Here is a 21,332-nt window from a genome sequence, read left to right on the forward strand (position 1 = left end):
GCTCTACTAGACCTGGCACTTGGCATATTTACACATGTAGATATTACTTTATCTTCATTCTGTTATTTCTAAATTATATATTATTTTTCTCCTTTTAAATACGCCTCAGGAAACATATGCTCACACCCACCCACTCATGCACATGCGCGCGCACGCGCACACACACACACACACACACACCCCCGCACATACATACATCATGGCCTTAATGGGAAAATTAAAATATATACTTTTAAAAAAATATGATAGCTAAATAATCAAAATATATGACGTTTCCAAAAAAGAATAATTAAAATAATCAAAAATCATACGAAAGGATGTTCCAAATAATTAGTAAGAGAAATTAAAAGAATTCCGAGGTTTCAGCTCACAAGCATCAAAAAACAAAAATAGTTAATGTTGAACAGGGTAGTTAGGAAGCACAGCTGATAGATCCCTGGAGTCAGGAAGACTCATCTTCCTGAGTTCAAATCTAGCCTCCCTGGGAAAGTCACTTAAGCCTGTTTGTCATAGTTTCCTCATCTATAAAAATGAGCCGGAGATGGAAATGGCAAACCACACTACCATCTCTGCCAAATCTCAAAAGGAGTCACAAAGAGTCCAATATGACTAAAAACGACTAATCAACAACAAATCAATGTTGAAAGGGCTATGGACAGGTAAATAGGTCAATATTCTTGCTAATAAGGCTGAAATGCTTCAGCCTTTCAGAAAAACAATTTGTAAATAGGTAAGAAAAATGACTAAATGATTAATACTTTTCTCATCCAATGGTTTTACTACTGAAATCTTTAAGGAGACCAAAACTGAAGAAAAGGTATCATATACACCAAAATCATTATAGCAGCATTTTTTGGTTGTAGCAAAAGACCAGAAACTATAAAAGTACCTATCCATTGGAAAACAGCTGAATAAACTGTGAAATAGGAATATAATGGAATATGACTGCAACACAAGATGACTAATATAAGGAATTCAGAGCTTAAACAAACTCATACAGAACAAAGTAAGGAGAAACAAGAGAACAATACACTGACTAAAATAATAAACAAAATAAAATAAAAACAACACTGAATTCAAATTAATTATAATGGCCACTCTTACACCTGAGAGTCTAATGAAATACTCTTCCCTCCTTTTATTAAAGATCAGAGACTAGAGACATGGAATTTATTATGCACTATCAGAAACAATGGCTAATATCAGCAGATTTTTCTTAAATGTCTTTCTTTGTTTTGGGAAGAATGTATTTTTAAAAAGATGACTCTGATCTGAAAAACAAAGTCAACAATAAGATTTTTTTTAAAAAACTATATTTCTTAAAAAAAAAAAAAAAAAAATTAGACCATTTTACCTCAAAGTCTTTCACCTTTTCCATTGTTATCAAACGCCTTGCTGTATGACTGGAAAGTCTCTGCTCACAGTTGCTAATGAGTTTCAGGCATGGGTGTCGTGGTACTATCTCTTCCATGTATCTGGAAAAAATAAACCCACTGAAATAAACTTAGGAATATATGTGTCCCAAACTGAAAAATGGGGATTATTCAACTTTACTTAATTTTACACACTTCCACCTTAGTCTATACTACCTGACTTCCCTAAAATAGCATGTGCTAATTGCTTTAAAAATTCATGACAAAAGTATACACATTTATTTAAAATAGTAATATTAATAATAATACAAAATATAAACAAATAAAAACTTGTTTGAGGTACATAAAGAAAACAGCTTTTTTTATACAGGTACTATAAAACATCCATTAAATAATCTGTAAGTAGTAACTTTTTCATTACAACTTACCCAAAATGGAAAAATGTCTTTAAATTTTTTCAGTTGAGCTAATGAGCAAAGTATAATCAGCCTCTTAATAATAATATTCAGTCAGTTCTTAAAAGAAATTAGCTCATGAGACAGAAGATTGATGTTTTGACCCCATTGTTACACTAACAGGGAAAAACTTGAATAATTTGCTTAAAAGATCTCTCCATAAAATAAAAGCAAGTTAAACTCAATAATGGCTAAAATCCTTTCCAGTTCTAACATTCTCTAATACTTTCTTATATGAACCTTTGGCTTCACAAAATGTTAAGTCACTCTATACATTCTTATTTTAAAACTTTAAATCAGGACTCAATGATACAATATATACAAAGAATAGTACTAAGATATCATGTTCATCTAAATAAAAAAGAATGTTCCCAGGTATTTTAATTAAACTGTACTTATATATAAAATTTAAACTACTTAAATTTCCAAAATTAATTATTCTAAACTTCCCTAAAATCTATTTCTTCCCCTGTTAAATGACATTTAGAGATAACATAGACTACCTAATTCCAAATTAGTCACCTTTAGATAATGTTTACAGGAAAGCTAATGTATCCTTCAAAAATTATTAAAATTATATCTCTCAATAAATAAGTGGTTTAGGTAAAGGATTGGAGATACAGGATCAATTAAGATTTTACATATCAGATATAGCCATTATCTTGATTTGTGTTACATTGCTGTACATATTTGTTCTAAAGTGGATTTTCACTAAGTGGGAAAGAAAGTGGTAGATTGGGGGGGAGGGAGCAATGATAGCTATGAGGAAAAAAATCTTCAATAAAATAGCTTTAAAGTCACAAAGAGAGTGGAAAGGATAAGTGCAATTGGGTCATTGAAAATACCAAGTGAATATAAAAAGAGGGAGGGAAAAGAAGACAATGAAGAAGCGGGTCTTTAGTTTTACATAACTATTTGATAAGGGATACCCTATCAAAAATTATTAAACTAAGAAGCCTGCAAACAAAAATATCCAATATACATCCTTTTCCATCTTTGAAATACTATAAGTAATTAATACAATTAAAGCTAGTATAATGATTCTAAACAGAATTTCAATCATAATTAAATGCTAGAAAATCAATTAGAGAAATGCAGATTCATATATTTACTACTAAAATTTATCTCTATAGAAAAAAGACTATAGGGATTAAAAACTATAGAAAAAAAAATTTAATTCCCTTTTAAAACTCAGGTTGCCTATGCCAGAAGGAAAACACTTCCATATACATATGTGCCAATAAACTCCTTCTCTGACAGATGGCATATGTACAAACCCACCTGTCATTTCAGAAATCAGCAGACCCCCCAAAAAGATTTTTGTCTCGACTCCTTTTGTGTTGCCTATTAACTACCCACATATACACTCAGAATAATAAGATCAGTCTGGACAAGGAAATCTGTAGTCTCATTAACCATGATATCAGAAGTTGGCAAAAATAACTTTCAATAATCTAATCCACTCTAAAAAAATTCATTAATTTCAATGCATGTTGCTTCTAATATGTAATGGACTTTTCTACTAGTCCAAGTAAAGCAGACTCCATGCCACTGCTCTTTAAAACCTTGTTTATGATCATGATTATGAGAGGTATAATAGATGGCACTGCAAGATGGGCAGTGGACATGAGGTCAAAAGGGCTAAGGTTGATTCCCTTCTACTCCCTCTGCTACACACTTACTAGCTATATAATTACAGGCAAATGAGTTTATCCTTTCAGAACCTCAGTGTCTCTATATGTGTAAAACAGAAAATAATACTTATGTACCTGCCTCGCAATGGATTATTGTGAGAAAGGCACTTTAAAAATATTATAGCACTATATAAATATAGATCATTATTATCGTATACAAACTCAGCAAAAGAATTACAAGAATTCTAAAATAACAATTACTTCTAGTTAAATTTGAAAAAAATAAACTTCTTTGGTCCTTGTGGATAATGATGAAAGATGATCATCATTACTTATTCAAATATTTTATTACCTCTAATCATTAACATACATATGATTCTACCAATTATGATTATTTATAAAAAGAAGGAAAACCCCTACAACACTGGGAGAACTCCAGGCACAAAAATCATGGAAGAATATGGATAAAAGTTGAACAGGATAAAAAGGCATTAATGTGTTGTAGTTCAAATTGTTAGAGGGAAAACACATATCAGCAAGATGACAAATCCATTCGAGTATAACTAAATCTGTGCCAGTGATAAAGTACTTAACTTTCACAAATAAAACTCCTTTCTCAGTTTTACCCTTTTTTTTTTCTGAAGCAATTGGGGTTAAGTGACTTACCCAGGGTCACACAGTAGGAAATGCTGTATCTGAGTACAGATTTAAACTCAGGTCTTCCTGACTTCGGGGATGGTGCTCTATCCACTGAGCCACCTAGCTGCCCCTTTATCTTTTTTTTTTCTTCAAAAAGATTTAATACACTCATAAAATTACCAACCATAGTGAGAATATCAGCTGAAAAACTCAACCAGAGCATTTCTGATTGGTATCTTTGTACAATAATTGACAAGCAGGCTTTGGTTAAATAAGAAATTATATCTCTGATACAAAATAAAATGAAAAATGCCCAAGAGTCAATGTTTTAATTAGTCTTCATTGGCTACCCAGAAACCTTTCCAATGGAAAGGAAGTGACCCCAAAGAGCGGGAAGTAAAGAACACCAACAGTAGCAAAGAAGTACCAAATATCTCTGATCTCTGCATGTAAGCTCCTTGATAATGAGGAAATTTTGTTGTTGTTGCTTTTGGATTCACTAAAGCTACACAGAATCTTGTACACCATAGTCACTCAAACGTGTGTGGCGCTGAATAGACAAGCATGTCTAGACTTTTCATGTGAAATTGCTTCGGAAATGATGCATTTTGTTTTTACGTTACAAATATTTACAGATTACTCCCATTTCACAAGAGATTCCATGCAACAAGGTAAAACAGTTAAGTAAAATTAATGTGATGACTTCATCTGAAAGTACATGCATCATTTTGCATCTGTAGCACTCCCCTCATCTCTCTTTTTAAAAAAATTAACTGAAATCTATTTTCTCTCCATCTAAGGAATTCCTAACATGCATCCTTAAAAAACAAGAACCCTCAATTACTGTTAAAAAAAAATATATATATATATATTATATTTATATATAAAATGTGTGTATATGTATGTATATACAGATAAATAAATATGAATTAGTCTCTATTGTCTCTATTAGCCATTTCCCTTTTTTAACTAAAGTCTTAGAAAAAAAACATCTACAATGTATCTCGACTTCCTCTCCTCTCACACTCTTCTAAATCCTCTTTAATCTGGCATCTGACTTCAGCATTCAATGAAATTTTTCTTTCCCAAGTTACTGATGATATTTTGATTGTCAAATCTAATGTTCTATTCTCAACCCTCATTCTTTTTACATCTCTGCAACACCTGACACTGTGGACTACCCTCTCCTCCTGGAGAACACACTCTGTCCTGGGATTTCTCTTTGCTCTCAATATCTTCTGACTTAAGGATTTCATCAGCTCTGACAAGTTCAAATATCATCTTTATTTTGAAAATTACAAGATCCATTCACTGAACTCTTATCTCTCTCATGAGTGCCAGTAACATATCAGCAACAACCCATTGAACATTTTGTACTGGATATATGAGAGGAATTTCAAACTCACCATATTCAAGAGTACTTATTACCTCTTAAAATTTTCCGCATTATTGTTTGTTATTGTTTGTTATTGTTGTTGTTTTGCTGAGGCAATTGGAGTTAAGTGACTTGCCCTGGGTCACACAGCCAGGAAGTGTTAAGCATCTGATGTCAGATTTGTACTCAGGTCCTCCTTACCTCAGGGCTGGTGCTCATATTGTTGTTAATGCACCATCTTTCTAGTCACCAGGTCTGCATTTCAGTGTCATCCTTGACTCTTCACTCTCATTTACTCCACATATAAACAGGTGCCTAATCTTGTCACTCCTATCTCCACATTTCTCACGTACATTTTTTTCTCTCCACTCAGACTACTACCACTCCAGCTCAGGTCCTCATCACTTTTGGATTGAATAAAACGATAGCCTCCATGTTGGCCTACCCCACTCCAATCCATCCAACACATAGCTGCCAAAGTGATTTTTTTCTAAGGTCCAGGTCTAACCATGTCCCCTACTCAAGAAACTCCAATGCTCATTGTTACCTAAAGGAAAAATACAAACTCCTGTTTGGCATTTAAAGCTCTTCACAATCTGGTTCCTTTTATCTTTCTAGTCTTCCTATACATTATTGCCCTCCCTTCCTAACTGCCTTCAAAACTCAGATCAAGCTCCACTTTTTATAGAAGGCTATTTAAGAACCCTCTAGTGCCTCCTCTTATAAGTTATCTACACTTTATCTATCTTGTATATGTCTATATGTCTATCAATGTACATATTGTCTCCCCTACAATGTGAGCTATCAGAAGGCAGATTTCACTTCCATCTTTGTAGCCTGAAAACGGAACACAGTACCTAGCATACAATGGTGGCCTTATAAATGCTCGTCAAATACTTAAAATAACTGCTTTCAAATATGAAGTTGGCGTATTCTAAGATTTTTCACTTTCTGAAGTTCTATAAATTCTTGTTGATTACTTAACTTGTTAAAATGATTGCTTTCAAATATCAAATTTGAGCCTAGTGTAGAAATTAAAATACAATTTGACAAGTGTCAGAAAAAAGAAATAAATAGTCATAACTTTTAGTTTAGAGTTTCCTAAGTATAATGGAATATTACATGATAACAGGAATACCAAGAAAAAAAAATCTTAAGAGTATAGGCTATGGGTTTACAAGGAGAGAGCAATGTGACCTTCCCCAACAATGCTCAGCCTAACAGCAAGGTCTAGCAACCTAAATTTCCCTGCTTTGTACCTTTACATCACCATAGTACTTTGTTTTATGCTCTAGAATCTTGTTTTTAGAAAAAATAACAAACTTTATCCTAATAAGTAATTAATAAGTCAATTCTGTATGCATATCTTAAAGCTCTAGACTTTTCTCTTTGCTCTCTATAATTTCTGACTTAGTGATCTCATCAATTCTTGTGTTTGTGTAATTACTTTTCAATTTTTTTTTCTTTTCAAAAAGACCTATTTGGGGATATAGTCTATAGTCAGAACAATGATTGTACAATTTATACAATTGTACAGTTGCACAAATTGATTAGATATGCAGGATCCAAAAATAAAAGTCTAAGAAACCAAAAATTAAGAAAGTAGCTACAGTGTTTTCACATGCTGCTAAGCTTTGCATAACAAAGCATTCATTCAACAAATATTTATCAAGTCTAAATAAACCAAAGAGCTAGAGAGACAAGGGCCAAATAAACAAGATTGTGCTGTGTATAGAAACTAAAGACTTTCACTCCAGTTGAAATACCAAGATTCCTACTCCAGACACAACTAAAATTAAGAAAAAAAAAATCAATAATACAAGTTATACGGGGAACACAGATATACTACAAAGGGAATAAAAAGATAAAATTCTCCAAAGGATACATACTCTGGTGTATACACTGGCAGCCAATAGACTAATCTTCCACCAAGAACAAGAGTTTCTGCAGCAAAATTTAGAAGATCTACAAACATATCACTCAGATGATAGTTGAAGGAAACAGGGATGTGGCTTTCTGGGCTAAACAAAAAATACCACAAGAATACGCTTAGTGAAACACTGTGAAGTTTTTTTTTTAAAGATAAAATTTAATAAAGAAAAGCAACAATCATCCCAAAATTGGAAAAACTTAAATTTGAACAAATACATAGTTACTTAAAGTTTACTTACCACTTTTCTATCCCTTTTGGTATTTCTTTCTGTGAACCCGTTTTTCTAGTAGATTCTCTGATACCATAGGGAGCTAAGCAGAAAACACAGGTAACATTCACTACCAAAATTCGTCCTTATAACTTCAAAAAATATACCTACATTGAAATAATAGTTGGGCAATTTTTCTACACTCTTGTTGTGAGAATCAAATGAAATAACTATAAAATGCCTAATGTAGTGCCTGGCACATAGCTGATATTTAATAAATGCTTATTTTCTTCCCTCTTATATCAAGGGATTGTGATGAAGACCAAATGAGATAACATTTTTTAACAAACAGACTTTGCAAACTCAAACCACATAAATGTTGGCTATTATATAAATGCTAGTTATTATTTATAATATTTATAGATTAGGCAGTTCAAGATGTCCACACTAAGCAGTGGCTGATGGAGGATTAAAATTCAGGAAAGAGACTAAGGAAAGAAAGGGTTGAAAGGAAAAACATGCATCAGCATCTATGGTATAATGGAAAGAAACTGAATTTAAAATTAGGAGAGGTGGGTTCTTTTCCTGATTCTGCTATTTATTAGATATTCTTGGGAAAATCACCTAAATTCACTGAGTCACTCTTTCCTCATCTATAAAATAGCTAATAACATAAGCCCAAACAACTTCACAGAATTGTTGTGAAGAACAAAGAAGAAAAGAGGTAAACTGCTTTATAACAACAATAAACATTATGTTCTTCTATATTCTAAGCACTCTGCTATGTACTAATAATACAAAGACAAAAACAAAACAAAACAAAAAAATTCTTCACCTTCAAGAAACTTGTATACAAAAGGAGGATACCACATATAAATAGTAAGTAAATACAAGGCAATTTAAGGAGTAGGAAAACATGAACAACAAAAAGGACCAGCAAAAGTTCCTCAAAACAGTTAAATGTCAGATAAAATGAGTATTTTTTTTTTTAATCTTGCAAGTATTTATTCTCTTACATCATTCCCTTTAGGGATTTTTTTCTCATTTGATTTATTTCTTTTCTTGTTCTTAACATAATATTTTTATTGCTATATTTGTTTTCACAAAAATCTATATTTCCCCCTGTATCCTTCTCCCTCTGCCTAGGATTATTATCATTACCAACAGTAGTATCATTAAATTATTCCAGATTTATGGGAATTCAATTTTCCTCTAACTGTATATAGCATCCCATAATCTTTCTTCAGGTACTTATAAGTGCTACAGAAACTACTAACAAACATGAAATATTTGCACATTGTCTTATTAAAAATCTCAAATTATAATTGTAAATGAACTAAATATCTTGCCACTAGTTTTTTTTTTTTTTTCTGAAGATAACTGAATTATCCTAACCATGAAAATAAGTGCATATGTACTTATCTAGAACCAAAAAGAAATTAGGCTAAAGGAAATTAAGAAATTAGAAACTTAACCATGAATCATGCTGTTAAATTCTGTAATATTCTTCAATCAACTACTTGTGCTACTTCCATATTTTTCTCTCTTATTACTAAATGAAAAAGCTTGGTGAAAGAAATATCACTGATAAGTTGTATACCCCGGCAAAATTTTTCTCCATTACACAAAGCTATTCTCAGAATTCTCATACCCATTGTTATAGAAATATACTTACGATCAGTGATAATTGCATCAAAAAACAATCCCTTCCTCCAGGAAGGCTTAGATGCATCTGCAATGAGGACATCAAGGTAATATTTCTCTAAGCCATACTGACGAAGATTTGCCTTAATATTTTCATCTGGACCTCTCCATTTCTGATTTTTCCTACTAGCCTTTCCTAATGGGTAAAGAGAATGGGAAAGAGAAAGAATATCATGTATAACATATCAATATTAGCCAAATTATTCTTATTTCTAATCATGTATTTCATATAGCAGCATTTTTAATTCTCTGTTCCTCAAAAAAAGAAAAGCTAATGATAATTTTATTTTCATTTTATTTATCCAAATAAAGATATTTTGGGGTTTTTTTGATTAAAGCTTTTTTAATTTTCAAAACATATAAAATGGATAATTTTTCAACATTAACCCTTGCAAAATCTTGTGTTTCAATTTTCCCCCACTTTTCCCCCACCCCCTCTCCTAGATGGCAAGCAATCCAATATATGTTAAACATGGTAAATATATATAAACAGTTACTTTCACTCAACCTATTATGAAACTATTTCAGAATCATAGGAGCCATTGTACACTGGGCTCTAACAATGGTTGTATCCTTAAGCAATAACATACAGGATCTATTTTCATGCAAACTGTTTTCTTTGATGCTTTTCAGATCAAAAACAAAATCACCTCTGATAAAGGATCAAATAGACCAATCTTTAAAATGAATTCTAACCTGTAACACAGTATACTATAAAACAAAGATATAATATAATTTTTTAGTATAAAAAATTTTGGGATAATCTCCCTAAAGGAAATTTACCTACTATATTACTATATGAAAGAATCAGAAGATAATTCACTTGAGTATTTTATTTCAGTACTTTAAGAATCTACACTTTCATTAGCGTGGATAACCTCTCCATCAATAATGATTACTGTGACATAGTAGTCAGTCTTCAAGACTTTCTGTGGGCTCTTTTTGTAGTAGCAAAGAAGTGAAAACCAAGGGGATACCTATCAACTCAGGAACGATTGAACAAATTAAAGTATATGAAGATAACAGAATACTATTGTGCCATTAGGAAAAATGAGATATATCAAAGAAGCTTAAAAGGACTTATATGAACTGATACAGAATGAGGTGAACAGAACCAGAAGATAAATAATAATATTATTAAGACAATTTGAAAAACTTAATACCTCTGATCAATGGAATGACCAACCACAATTCCAAATGATCACTAATGAACAGCACTACCATCTCATGACAAAAATCTGAGGAACTTAAGATGCAGAATAAATATCTATTTCATGAAATGACCAGTGCAGGAATCCATTTGCTTAATTATGCATATTTGTTAAGAGATTTTCTTTTTTTTTTTTCCTTTTTTTTCCAGTGTGAGAGGAGAAAGTGAGGAAGAAGAGGAAACTAACACTTATTATTATAGATTGAAAAAATAAATTAAAATTAAAATGCCTTGTTGTAGTCAAAAAACTCATAACTGTAAGAATAACCTGGTAATAAGCCTCTCTAAACTTAGTAAGATTGATCTTCGGACAATAGATATACTGTTTTTAACCAAGTCTATAGTCAGTGATATTTTATCCTAAATTTTTCTTATGATTACATATTTTATATAAGTAACATAAACATCAGAAACAAATATACATCTAAACATACATATACACTAATATGAAAGTAACTTAAGAAGCTTCATTTGTTTATTGTAAATATTACAAAAATCTATTCTATTTAATAAAGAAAAAAAGACAAGTTATCAAGTAGAGACATTTAGTTCTGGCTTGCTTTAACAAAAAAAAATGTAGCATGAGAGTATCTCATACCATACATTATACATTAGACTAATTAGCTATTATTTTCTATAATGCTCCTATTTTTTCATATAATAAAGTGAATCACAAAGAATACCTCCTTCCCAGGCAGCAGTTCATGGAATGACTTGCTTCACCTTGCAAATTGTTGAGGATATAAAACAAAACAAAAGATAAAATAGTGCTACAATTCATTCTGTCAAGTTTACCATAATGAACAATTCCTTAAGGCTAGTTCTACACTTAGTACCTTCATAGAGCAAGTTTGGTTTCACCATACAAAATGCTTTAATTATAGCTGCCAAGTTTTGACTAATTAGTACTAAATGTGACATAGCAAGATTTATAATACAACCTCCAATCTTTCAAGTAAAGGAAATCTATGAAGGTCACAGGAAAAATGGGCTATTATTATGATATTTATTCATATATGTCATCCTTTTCATGTGAATTTGAAAGAAAAAATCAGGGAGTCTGGGAAAGAGAAGGGAAGAGAAAGAAAAAACTGTGTTGTTTTGTTTTGTCTTGGAGTACCTGTCACCTACTTTGGCATAAGGAATCTAAATATGACTATATCACAAAATAATATCAAGAAATTTCTTTAAAATTTTATTATCCATAAAAAGAAAATCTTAATGTAATAGCAATATGTATTAAATTATTTGGAACTGTAACTTACCCAATCCATGAACTGTATTATAATCTATGTCCGTTCCACATACATAGGCCCCAAAATGAGCAGAGGGTATCAAGAGGCCGCCTGAAAATTAAAGAGATCATAACAGCACATGACCAATTAAGAAGAAAGCTACTTATTCCTCCCCTTCCTCCTCTTCACTTAATAAGTTCCAGACAGTCTTAAAATATAGCTGTATGAAAGGTATACTGGATTTATTCATCCTTGCTACTAAATTAATTTAAATTCATTAGAAAATAGGGAGTAAATTAGTGCGTTCTTATCACCAATAAAAAGTATTACTGATATGCAATTACTTCTTCAACAATTTTTTAGTATTTCCATTCTATTCAAAGGGGCCCCTACAGACATATCCTGCTCATTTCTGAAAAATTAGCTCATAGGGTTTGCTACACAACCACAGTTGGCATCTTTCCCCCACATACAAAAGGACTAACTTCTGACATTTGGAATGAAGTCACAAAACTATAAATAAATATCAGAGGGCAGAATTTATGCCACTCACGTGCCAGGCCCTACCAAAACAAAAGGAAACATGTTAGCACAAGTTATAGCTTCTCAAGTAGATCATTATGTCATTTTCCTTCAAATTTTAAAATAACTCCATTTTTCAAAGTTAAATATCAACATAAAAATTTTTTAAAAATAAACAATAAATAATCTGCAACCTTATTTATGTCACAGAGCAAAGAAGGACAATCTGTCAAACTACACATTTGCCTGGCCTATCTACAATTTGACAGACATAACTTATGATTTAGGGTATAAAATATACACTGACTTGGAAAAAAAAAAAAAAAAAAGCTATGATTCTTCAGTCCCAGAGCCTTCCAAATATGATCTCTCAAGATAAAATGGATACTACTTTTAAAGAGTCAATTACTTTCTAGAGTCAAAAACTTTTCACCTGTATTGTGTGTTTACATATATATATGTGCGTGTGTGTGTGTATTTATGTATACACACACAAATATATAAAACAATGTCCTTTAAACACCATTTAGAATAAAGTATTAAAGGGTTCATATAAAGATATTTTTAAAAATAAACAATATTACCACTATGAGCCCTGAAAGTAAAGGATGAAGAGAAAAGAAATGCCAAAAACAATCTGAAAGTTAAATCCAAAATCTATTCATTGTGGGGGGAAAAAAGAATTTAAGTGAAGATAAGGGGACAAAGCCCTGTTTAAGTTAGTCACAATTAAAGAACAGTCAAAGTAATCTTTATGAAATGTGAGTATAAAATGTGCCGTGCTGGATGACTTGTAATATTCCCATTATGACTTGAATTACTATAATTCTGCCCAAGGACACGGAGGACCCAGGAGAACTAGTTGTCAAGGGAAAAAGAAAAACTTTCCAGTACTTTCTTAAATACAACCTCATCCACTTGGGTACAATGAGTTTTGAGAAGACCAGACATATTTCATAGTACAATATACTGCCAAGTATATTGGTATATATAAGGAGATGAATAATCAGTTTGGTTGTTTCTTTCTACATTTTAAACTTCTTTGCAAAAAGAACTAATCTCACTGATGTAGTCATTGAACAATCACTGGTAGTAGGCCACTGAGATTGCATTACATTGAGGTATTCCAGAACTGAAGATTTCAACATCAGGAAGACATGACAAAACTCATCTGCTTTTTGCTCTCCTTGCAGAGCCTGGAGTGTTTTAGCTTCACATTATTTGACAGTAACATTTTCAGACAAAGGTAATATCTTGTATGGAGAATTTTAATTAACAAAACACTACTAAATGTGCTACCCAAGTATAGACTGGTTACAATTGATAATAAAAGTTTTCCATTTCTGAAGATTTAGATATATCAATCATAACAAATTGGACTACCCAACTGGACCAGTTAGCCCTCAATAAATACCTACATTTTTCAATCTTTTAGTGAAAAGTCATCTTTTCTTCATAGAATTTACAATGTAGGGAGGCCAGTTAGAATGATAACAAACTTGGAATTTTAATTCCAATTCCATTTAACAGCAACTAGGAAATGGGACAAGATCAATTGAAGATGTCAAGTTTACAAGAATTTAAAATAAAATTTTACCCTTCTGTGTGCTATGCATCTTATCCTGAATAGAGAGGAAAGAACCAAGAGAATCTGGTTTAGCAGTCATTGCCCAACCTTAAAAAATACATTTTTTCAAAAAGGAGCAACTGACAGTTAAACTATCATGACTTCACAACAGTGATCCCTGTTAGTGTAATTGTAGCATGTGACTTTTGCAATGTAATTCTAGGTGCAAATAGAGAATTTGAGGGTTTTCTAAAGTGAAATATTTATTTCTTTACCTTACCTTCTACTGCATTTTAGTGAAAGGAAGACTCACTATAGTTCTAAATAATCCTAGGCAAGCTTCTGGGAATTAACCATAAAAATGTTAAATTATACTTCAATGGAAATTGGATGCACAATAAATGTGTTCATTATAACCTTATATTGCATGTGGCATCTGTTACCAGTTAATAATAATAATGAAAGCTTAAGATTTGTTAAGCACTTTACTAATATTATCTCAGTTTTTTCCTCACAACAATCCTAGGGAGAAAGGTGCTATTTTTTAGCTCCACTTTACATGTGAGGAAACTGCTTAGGATCATACAGCTATTTAAATTCATGAGATCAAATTTCAACTCAAATCTTTGTGACTCCAGGTTCAGAACTCTATTTACTTGAAAGATCTTGACTAACATTGAGTCAAAGCAAATATTATTTGATTTAATTAATATTTAGTTTTTATTACATTTAATTTAGTTTTTATATTTAAGATGTCTATTTAATAAAAAGGATAAGAATATAAATAATATTCTTAGTTACTGAAAGTTACTGTTAGTCACTGAAAGTGCTATAAATCATTTTCAAATCTATACTTATAACAATTCACAAACAATAAAAAAAATCAAGAAAATATTTGTAAAAATTTACTCTCACTAAGCACAGAGCAGGTATTAAAAATACTTTACTGTGATTAATCTTTCAATAAATTTTGTTTTCTACTTGGGATATTAGAACAATCATACTTCCTGTTAATAGTTATTATAAGTCATTATTTCATTCTTTAGTAATATGAATGTTTTTTAAACCCTAAAAAATATGGTTACTGAAATGCAGAGGAAAAGTGTTTTTCTACACAGCTCATAATGTTATTCTAGAAAACAGTAGCAGATTGTCTAAAAGAACAAGGAAAGTTATTCAAATGAAAAAGATTAAATCTCTCTCCTTTCAGTTTCCTAGATGCTTTTTAACTTACTATAACCTTGAGAAAAACATAGCAAGATGCTAGGCCTTTAGAAAACCAAATTCATTTCAAGTCTGCTTTTCTATAAATAAGCATTTTTAATATAGATGTTGGAAACAAAATAAATGTCAAAGAAAAAAAGAGCCACAACTAGAAGAGGTAGGGCAGTGAGGGCAGGAAGGAATAATGCCAAATCTATAATCTAACTTTGAGGAAAATGTGACTTCAGAAGCAGAACTATTTCATTTTTCCAGTCCCTACTGCCATCTTTAAGAAGGCAATAAACTCAGTAACAAATAGGTTATGCTTAAGAATTGTTTCCACAGAAAAATGAAACAAACTCTATTATCACTGAATTGAAATAAATTAAAATTCTAAAACTAAGCCTATTATGTAAAACTAATCTATGCATCAACCACTGGTTTAATTGTTCCTCTCACCTTCCTCTATTAAGTCTGAAGAATGATTGGTAAAATAGCCAAGAGGTTTTTTCTATCTGTCTTCACCCCTCAAAATAATTTCAATACCCAAGTCAACTCTCATCTACAATAGTAAAAGTTTGTGACCAAGTAATTTCTCTATTGTTAGACAAACTAGTTTCTTGTTCATCTGTTTAACCTGTAGAGCCAACATAAAGGACTTTTCACAATAATGCCTGGAAGAATTGGGCTTTTCCCTATGTCTGTCTGGTTTAATATAAAAAACTAAGCTAAGAAGACTTGAAAAAAAAAATGATTCTATGTGCCTGAGCTACCCAAGAATTCCTCCCACTCCACAAAGTATCGTAAAATTCCCAAGACAGAGACTAAATATTGATGAGGTTAACTATCAGAAAGGAAAGATATGGGGTTATGAGGGTAAGAAAAAAATGTATAAGCACCAGGGTGGAAATATATTACCTGTATAAGGAATAAATGAGACGGAGATTTAGTAATTGAGTGAGAAATATATGAATTAATGGGCTAGTTCATTAATACAAATACATAAAATAATTATATATTGCTAGTTCTTTATATCATTTTATTCAATATACCAAATGGCAACTTATCTAAAAAGCTTTAGCTTACTAAAAGTACAGAGCCCTGGATTTAAGTTGTAATTCTGACACATACTATTTACATGACAGCAGTGCCATTAGAATGCCCAGAAATTTCATTTCAAAGAACTCTAAAAGGGTTATAATAATGATAAATTGATATATGGAATTTTCGTTAGTAGCATCCTGGTATCTTTTTCTCATTACTGCAATCCTTATAGAACTTATGATGATGAAATTTCTAGCCATTATGAAAATGATCAGGGGGTCCCAATTCCATAATAAATGGGTATATGGCATTGTGTTCATAGTCTTTTCTTCAAATTATATTCCACCATTCTCCATCTTTATAGTTTACTTTTTTGCTAACTAAAAAGTAACCCATATCTATTATTTAAACTAATCAGTTGATTATCTCTTTCTGAAATAATTATAATTAGTTGTCTGAGCAGAGCATGTAAATCTTTCTTTCTGAAATAGATTCCTTGAAGTCCTGAAGATTATCATGTTTCAATTCATTCTGGTCTTTCAAATTTAATTTTTGCATTACAATTTATGAGCTAAAAGCTCCCCCTAGTGGTTTACCCAGCATTACAAAGGATTAATAAAGATGAAAACAGTCTATCTTTCCTTTTTAAGAAATTATTATTTTAAATATTGGACTTCAATTTCCTTTTTTTTGTGGTCTTCATTTTTCATATGTTTCCATTTAAATGTAAAATGAAAATATGTAAGAGTTCGACTTTTTAAAAAAATTTAACTTTGTCTCATGTAAAAGAACATCTTTGATAATGTTTTCTAAAATAAGAAAAATACCTGTTCCAACAAATGGATCAAAGACAATGTCATTTTCTTTCACTTTCCCATGATTAGCCATGATGAATGATAAGCCAGCGTCCATGCTTGTGTTTCCAATAAAATGTCTCTTTTTTACACTGTATGACTCAATAAGCTCCCTCTGTCCATCTGCAATCTGTGTCAAAAAAAATTTTAAATTAATATGAAGACCAGTAAAGGGCTGCTTAAGATAAGACAACTTTGGTACATTCCTCCTGAAAAACATCTTGACTAGTAATCAAAAAAATGAATTTCCTAAATACAAGATGGGGAAGATATAGTTAAACAGTCATTTACTGAAAAAGATTTAGGGGTTATAATGGATGGCTAGCTCCATATGAGTTAACATTTTGATTGACAGGCAAAAAATACAGTCTTGGACTACATTAAAAGAAGAATAGCTTCCATGAATAAAGAAGTTTTAGTACTTTTGTACTGTGCCCTGGGATCTTGAGTAGTACAAAAGTACTTGAGTAGTACATCTTGAGAAGATGGTTAAGAGGCCTTGAAGCATGTCATATAAGGTTAATTAAAGAAACTGGCAATGTTTAGCCACAAGAAGAAAAGAATCAGTAGGATATAATGGCAATTTTCAAGTACTTGAAGGGCTGGCCTGTAGAAAAGTGATTAGGTTTTTGTTATATGGTTCCAGAGACCAAAGATAGGAGCAATGAACAGACATTGTAAAGAAGCAAATTTAGGTTTGATGCTAGGAAAAATGTCTTAAAAATAAAAGCTGTTCACTATTTCTATAGTAGAAAAAAATTGGAAATTGGGGGTATACCCATCAACTGGAAAATTAATGAATAAGCTGTAGTATTGAATGTAATTGAATACTATTGTGCTATAAGAAATGCTGAGCAGGCAGATTTAAAAGAAAAAAAAAAAAGGCCTGGAAAGACTAGCATGAATTGATGCTGAATGAAGTAAGCAGAACACAGTAATAACAAAATTATGTCAAGATAAATTGTAATTGACTTAGTTTTTCTCAGTAATATCATGATCCAAGACAATTCTAAAAGACTCATGATGGAAAATGTTATTTACATCCAGAAAAAGAATTGATGGAGTCTAAATGCAGAGTGAAGCATATTTTCATTTGGGAAAGTTTTTCCCCCTTGTTTTTTTTTTTTTTTTTTTTTTTTTTTCCTTTTCTCCTGTTTTTTCTTTCACAACATAACTAATGAGGAAATGTTTTACATGACTCAAAAAATATATCAGACTGACTGCTGTCTTGAGGAGGGGGGAGGAGAGTTGCTTGCCATCTTGGGGAAGGGAAGAGGAAAGAAGGGAGAAAAATTTCGAACTCAAAATATTTCAAAATATGAATTTTGAAAATTATCTTTACATGTAACTGGAAAAAGTAAAATACTATTAAATAATAAAAGTTGCTCAAAAATAGAGTGGGCTGCACCAGTGTCCCTAACTGGACTGGCTGACCACCTGTCAAATATGGTAACCTGTAAATTCCTTTCTGGTATATGTTGAATAAGATGTACCCTAAGATTCTTCCAATTCTGTGATTCCATGACTCAGATTCTTTCCAATTCACACTGTTTTAATCTTTCCTTTTATTAAAGATAACAAAGGTGGTTATGGAAAAGTTCCTTACCTTATTACATGACATTTTTACATCCCTTTTATTATTCCCAAAACAAAGTCAGATTTGAGCTTAGAATAGAATCAGCATTAATACCAAACCCATATAATCTTCAATGGAAAAAATTTACTTTTTCTATATCCATACTCTTCAACAATAAAGTTATTCAATTAACACTTGCTATAGAATACTTCTCCTTCATTAGTGATTTTAGAATAAATCATTCTTTAATAATAATGGGCTTAATAGCTATGCAACCCTGAGTAAGTCACTTTACCTTTACTGACCTCAGGTTTCTCATCTACAAAATAGAGACAATGCTATTTGCACTATCTACTTTACAGTCTTTATATGAAGAAAAAACTTTGTAAATTATAAAGTGTTTTATAACTCTAAACCATTATTACAAAAAGCCAGTAAAAGAAATCTCCATAATTGAGATTTTTGCCTAAAATGACACAAGAACTCTACTTTGTGTAACTTTTATAGAAATGAAGTATGATAACATTATTCTTGATGTCTTAATTGTTTCTGGAATACAATGCATAGTTATGAATAGAACACAGACAGTAAAATTCTAATACCAGCCAGTTCTAATTATATTCAGGTACCAGATCATTGCCCTCTATCCATTAGGTTACTGTTTCTTTTCTGAGTCATGGAAGGGAGCACTTCTCTTGACTTTGTCTTATACATACCTGAATCTTTATCAAAGGCTTAGACCTAATTAAAATTATATCTCCTCGTAAGTAAAAATTCTTGGTCCTTCTGCACCTTGGGCCTCATAGGAATAGGGCAATCTAGAGAAAAGCTAATATTTATTGTTCAGGGTTTTCGATTCAGGAGCTTACCCAAAGTAACTGGAATAAGTGGCTTGTATGATCAACACAGATGTTTCATACTGATTGCTCACTTAGAACTTGAATTAAATTCCAGATATCACTTCACTCCAAGTTAAAGAAAGGGAGAATTCCCATAAAACGTTTTCAGCTCCAGATTCATAGGGTCCAGATTCATCTCATGCATAGTCTTTTATCAAAGAGGTCTATTATTGAGCCTCTAGATCACTGTCCCCATCTCAGAATAAAATTAAAGGGAAAAAAAAAAATCTTTTTTTTTTTTTTTTTTTATATACAAAAGTGTGAAAGAACATGTCTATAGTCTTTTCAGCTGGTGAAGTTAAGGCTGATGTAGAGCCTGATACAGAAAAGCTAAAGGTAATCAATTGTCTGTATTAACTCCCACATCAACTCAGCAAGCGCTGGAAAGTAGAGAACCACAAGACTGCTAAAGAAGAGTGAATCAGCCAGCTTCCGTGCCAATAAATATTGGGATGGGACTCAAAAGTAGCTGCTGTCCTTCTAGCTTGGTAACAGTCAAGAAAAAAAGAAGGAAAAGGAAATATTTGGGGGAACAATACTTCCTCTTATTTACTAATTTTAAGTCTCCCCCTACTTATTGTTTATATCTGGACAAGTTAACACTATATCATTCAATTTTTTAGGTGTAATAGCTTAGTTCCCTTAAGCTTTTAATAAGAAGGATTCAATTCAGATCCCTATTTTTTTGTCCTAAAGATAAAACAGAATTATAAAAAAGTAATGTTACTTACCCATCTACCAAAATAAATATTAAGTGGTTTCTCTGGGATATGATTTGGATCCAAGCCATAATCTTCCAAAATAGAAAATATATGCTGTGGATTTTTTAAATTGACCTTTCCTTCAAACGGCAGAAATTCAAGTGCCTAAAAGGAAAAAAATTCTAAGCAAACTTTAAAATATAATTTAAATATTTCAATAATTGTTATACTGAATCAAAATGGGTATATAATTTTAAGTGCACTTACATCTATTCGTTTGATTTTTTCTTCTTGTGTTAATGTTTTATTAAATGTGTGAATCTTTATTTTATATGTTGTGTCTGAATGTAGAAATGGAGCCTAAAATAAAAGAGATATTTTTCTTTAATGTCTTGCAACTCTACTTCAATTATATGCATTCTTATGCAAGACATTGGATAATACATACCATCTTTTCCACAGGATAACTTTTTAGAGAATTGTATAATTCTTCTGGAGATTTTCCATGACCCCATAGTTCAAATATAGATCTGAAAATTTCACAAAGTTATTTTCAGCTTGAAAAAATTTCCACCAAAAATACAACATTGATTTTGCCCATTTTAATTAAGCAAGTGTTACCTTCTCTTTCATTACTGCACATTTAAATAAGAGACCTAAATAATGAGTCCTAAAGTTACATATAATTCTGCTTCTCCAACATCCAGATTTGGAGACTGAATAGTAATCAGCTTAGAAAGGGAATTTATTTGAAGATTTACTTAGCAGTAAGGAAAAACTTTTCTCGAATCACACAAGTATCTTGTTAAGCACTTACTGTGTGACAGGTATAGTACTAACATCTAGAAATACAAACAAAAAATAAAAATAATCCCTGCCCTTAAGGAGATTCACAGACTAATGGGAAAGATAGTGTGAGTGTGTGTATGTGTGTGGGTGTGTGTATACACATATATACATATATATGGAAAATATTCTTACTAATGTAAATTTTCTATGACAAGCTTATAAATCTACATGATACCTTGTATTAGATTCAAAATTATAATCTTGTCAAAAATTCAGAATTGTTGGAATTTAGATACATAACAAAAATCTATACATAATCTAAATCAAATTACAATCAATCAAAATGGGTATTCAAATGATCTGAATTTCTTAATTCTTAAAATTTCTGGACTTTAAAAAAAATTTTTTTGG

The 21,332-nt window shown here is 31.4% G+C and overlaps 1 protein-coding gene across 2 annotated transcripts in view; it reads right to left on the reverse strand.

Annotated features, from left to right (window-relative positions):
- The window catches only part of TRMT11 (tRNA methyltransferase 11 homolog), a 63,122-nt gene that overhangs the window by 16,768 nt on the left and 25,022 nt on the right, over nt 1–21,332 (reverse strand). For both annotated transcript variants that reach the window (XR_004233618.1, XM_031964311.1), the window contains exons 4-12: nt 20,581–20,662; nt 20,400–20,492; nt 20,163–20,297; nt 16,930–17,086; nt 11,797–11,877; nt 9,293–9,457; nt 7,648–7,720; nt 7,366–7,497; nt 1,355–1,475 (exon numbers count right to left, since the gene is read on the reverse strand). Coding sequence is in view for 1 of the 2 variants with exons in the window: in XM_031964311.1 (XP_031820171.1) it covers nt 1,355–1,475; nt 7,366–7,497; nt 7,648–7,720; nt 9,293–9,457; nt 11,797–11,877; nt 16,930–17,086; nt 20,163–20,297; nt 20,400–20,492; nt 20,581–20,662 (1,039 nt within the window). In the remaining variant the exon portion in view is untranslated. The remainder of the gene's footprint in view (nt 1–1,354; nt 1,476–7,365; nt 7,498–7,647; nt 7,721–9,292; nt 9,458–11,796; nt 11,878–16,929; nt 17,087–20,162; nt 20,298–20,399; nt 20,493–20,580; nt 20,663–21,332) is intronic.

Source organism: Sarcophilus harrisii, chromosome 4, assembly GCF_902635505.1.
Source record: "Sarcophilus harrisii chromosome 4, mSarHar1.11, whole genome shotgun sequence".
Taxonomy (NCBI): Eukaryota; Metazoa; Chordata; class Mammalia; order Dasyuromorphia; family Dasyuridae; genus Sarcophilus; species Sarcophilus harrisii.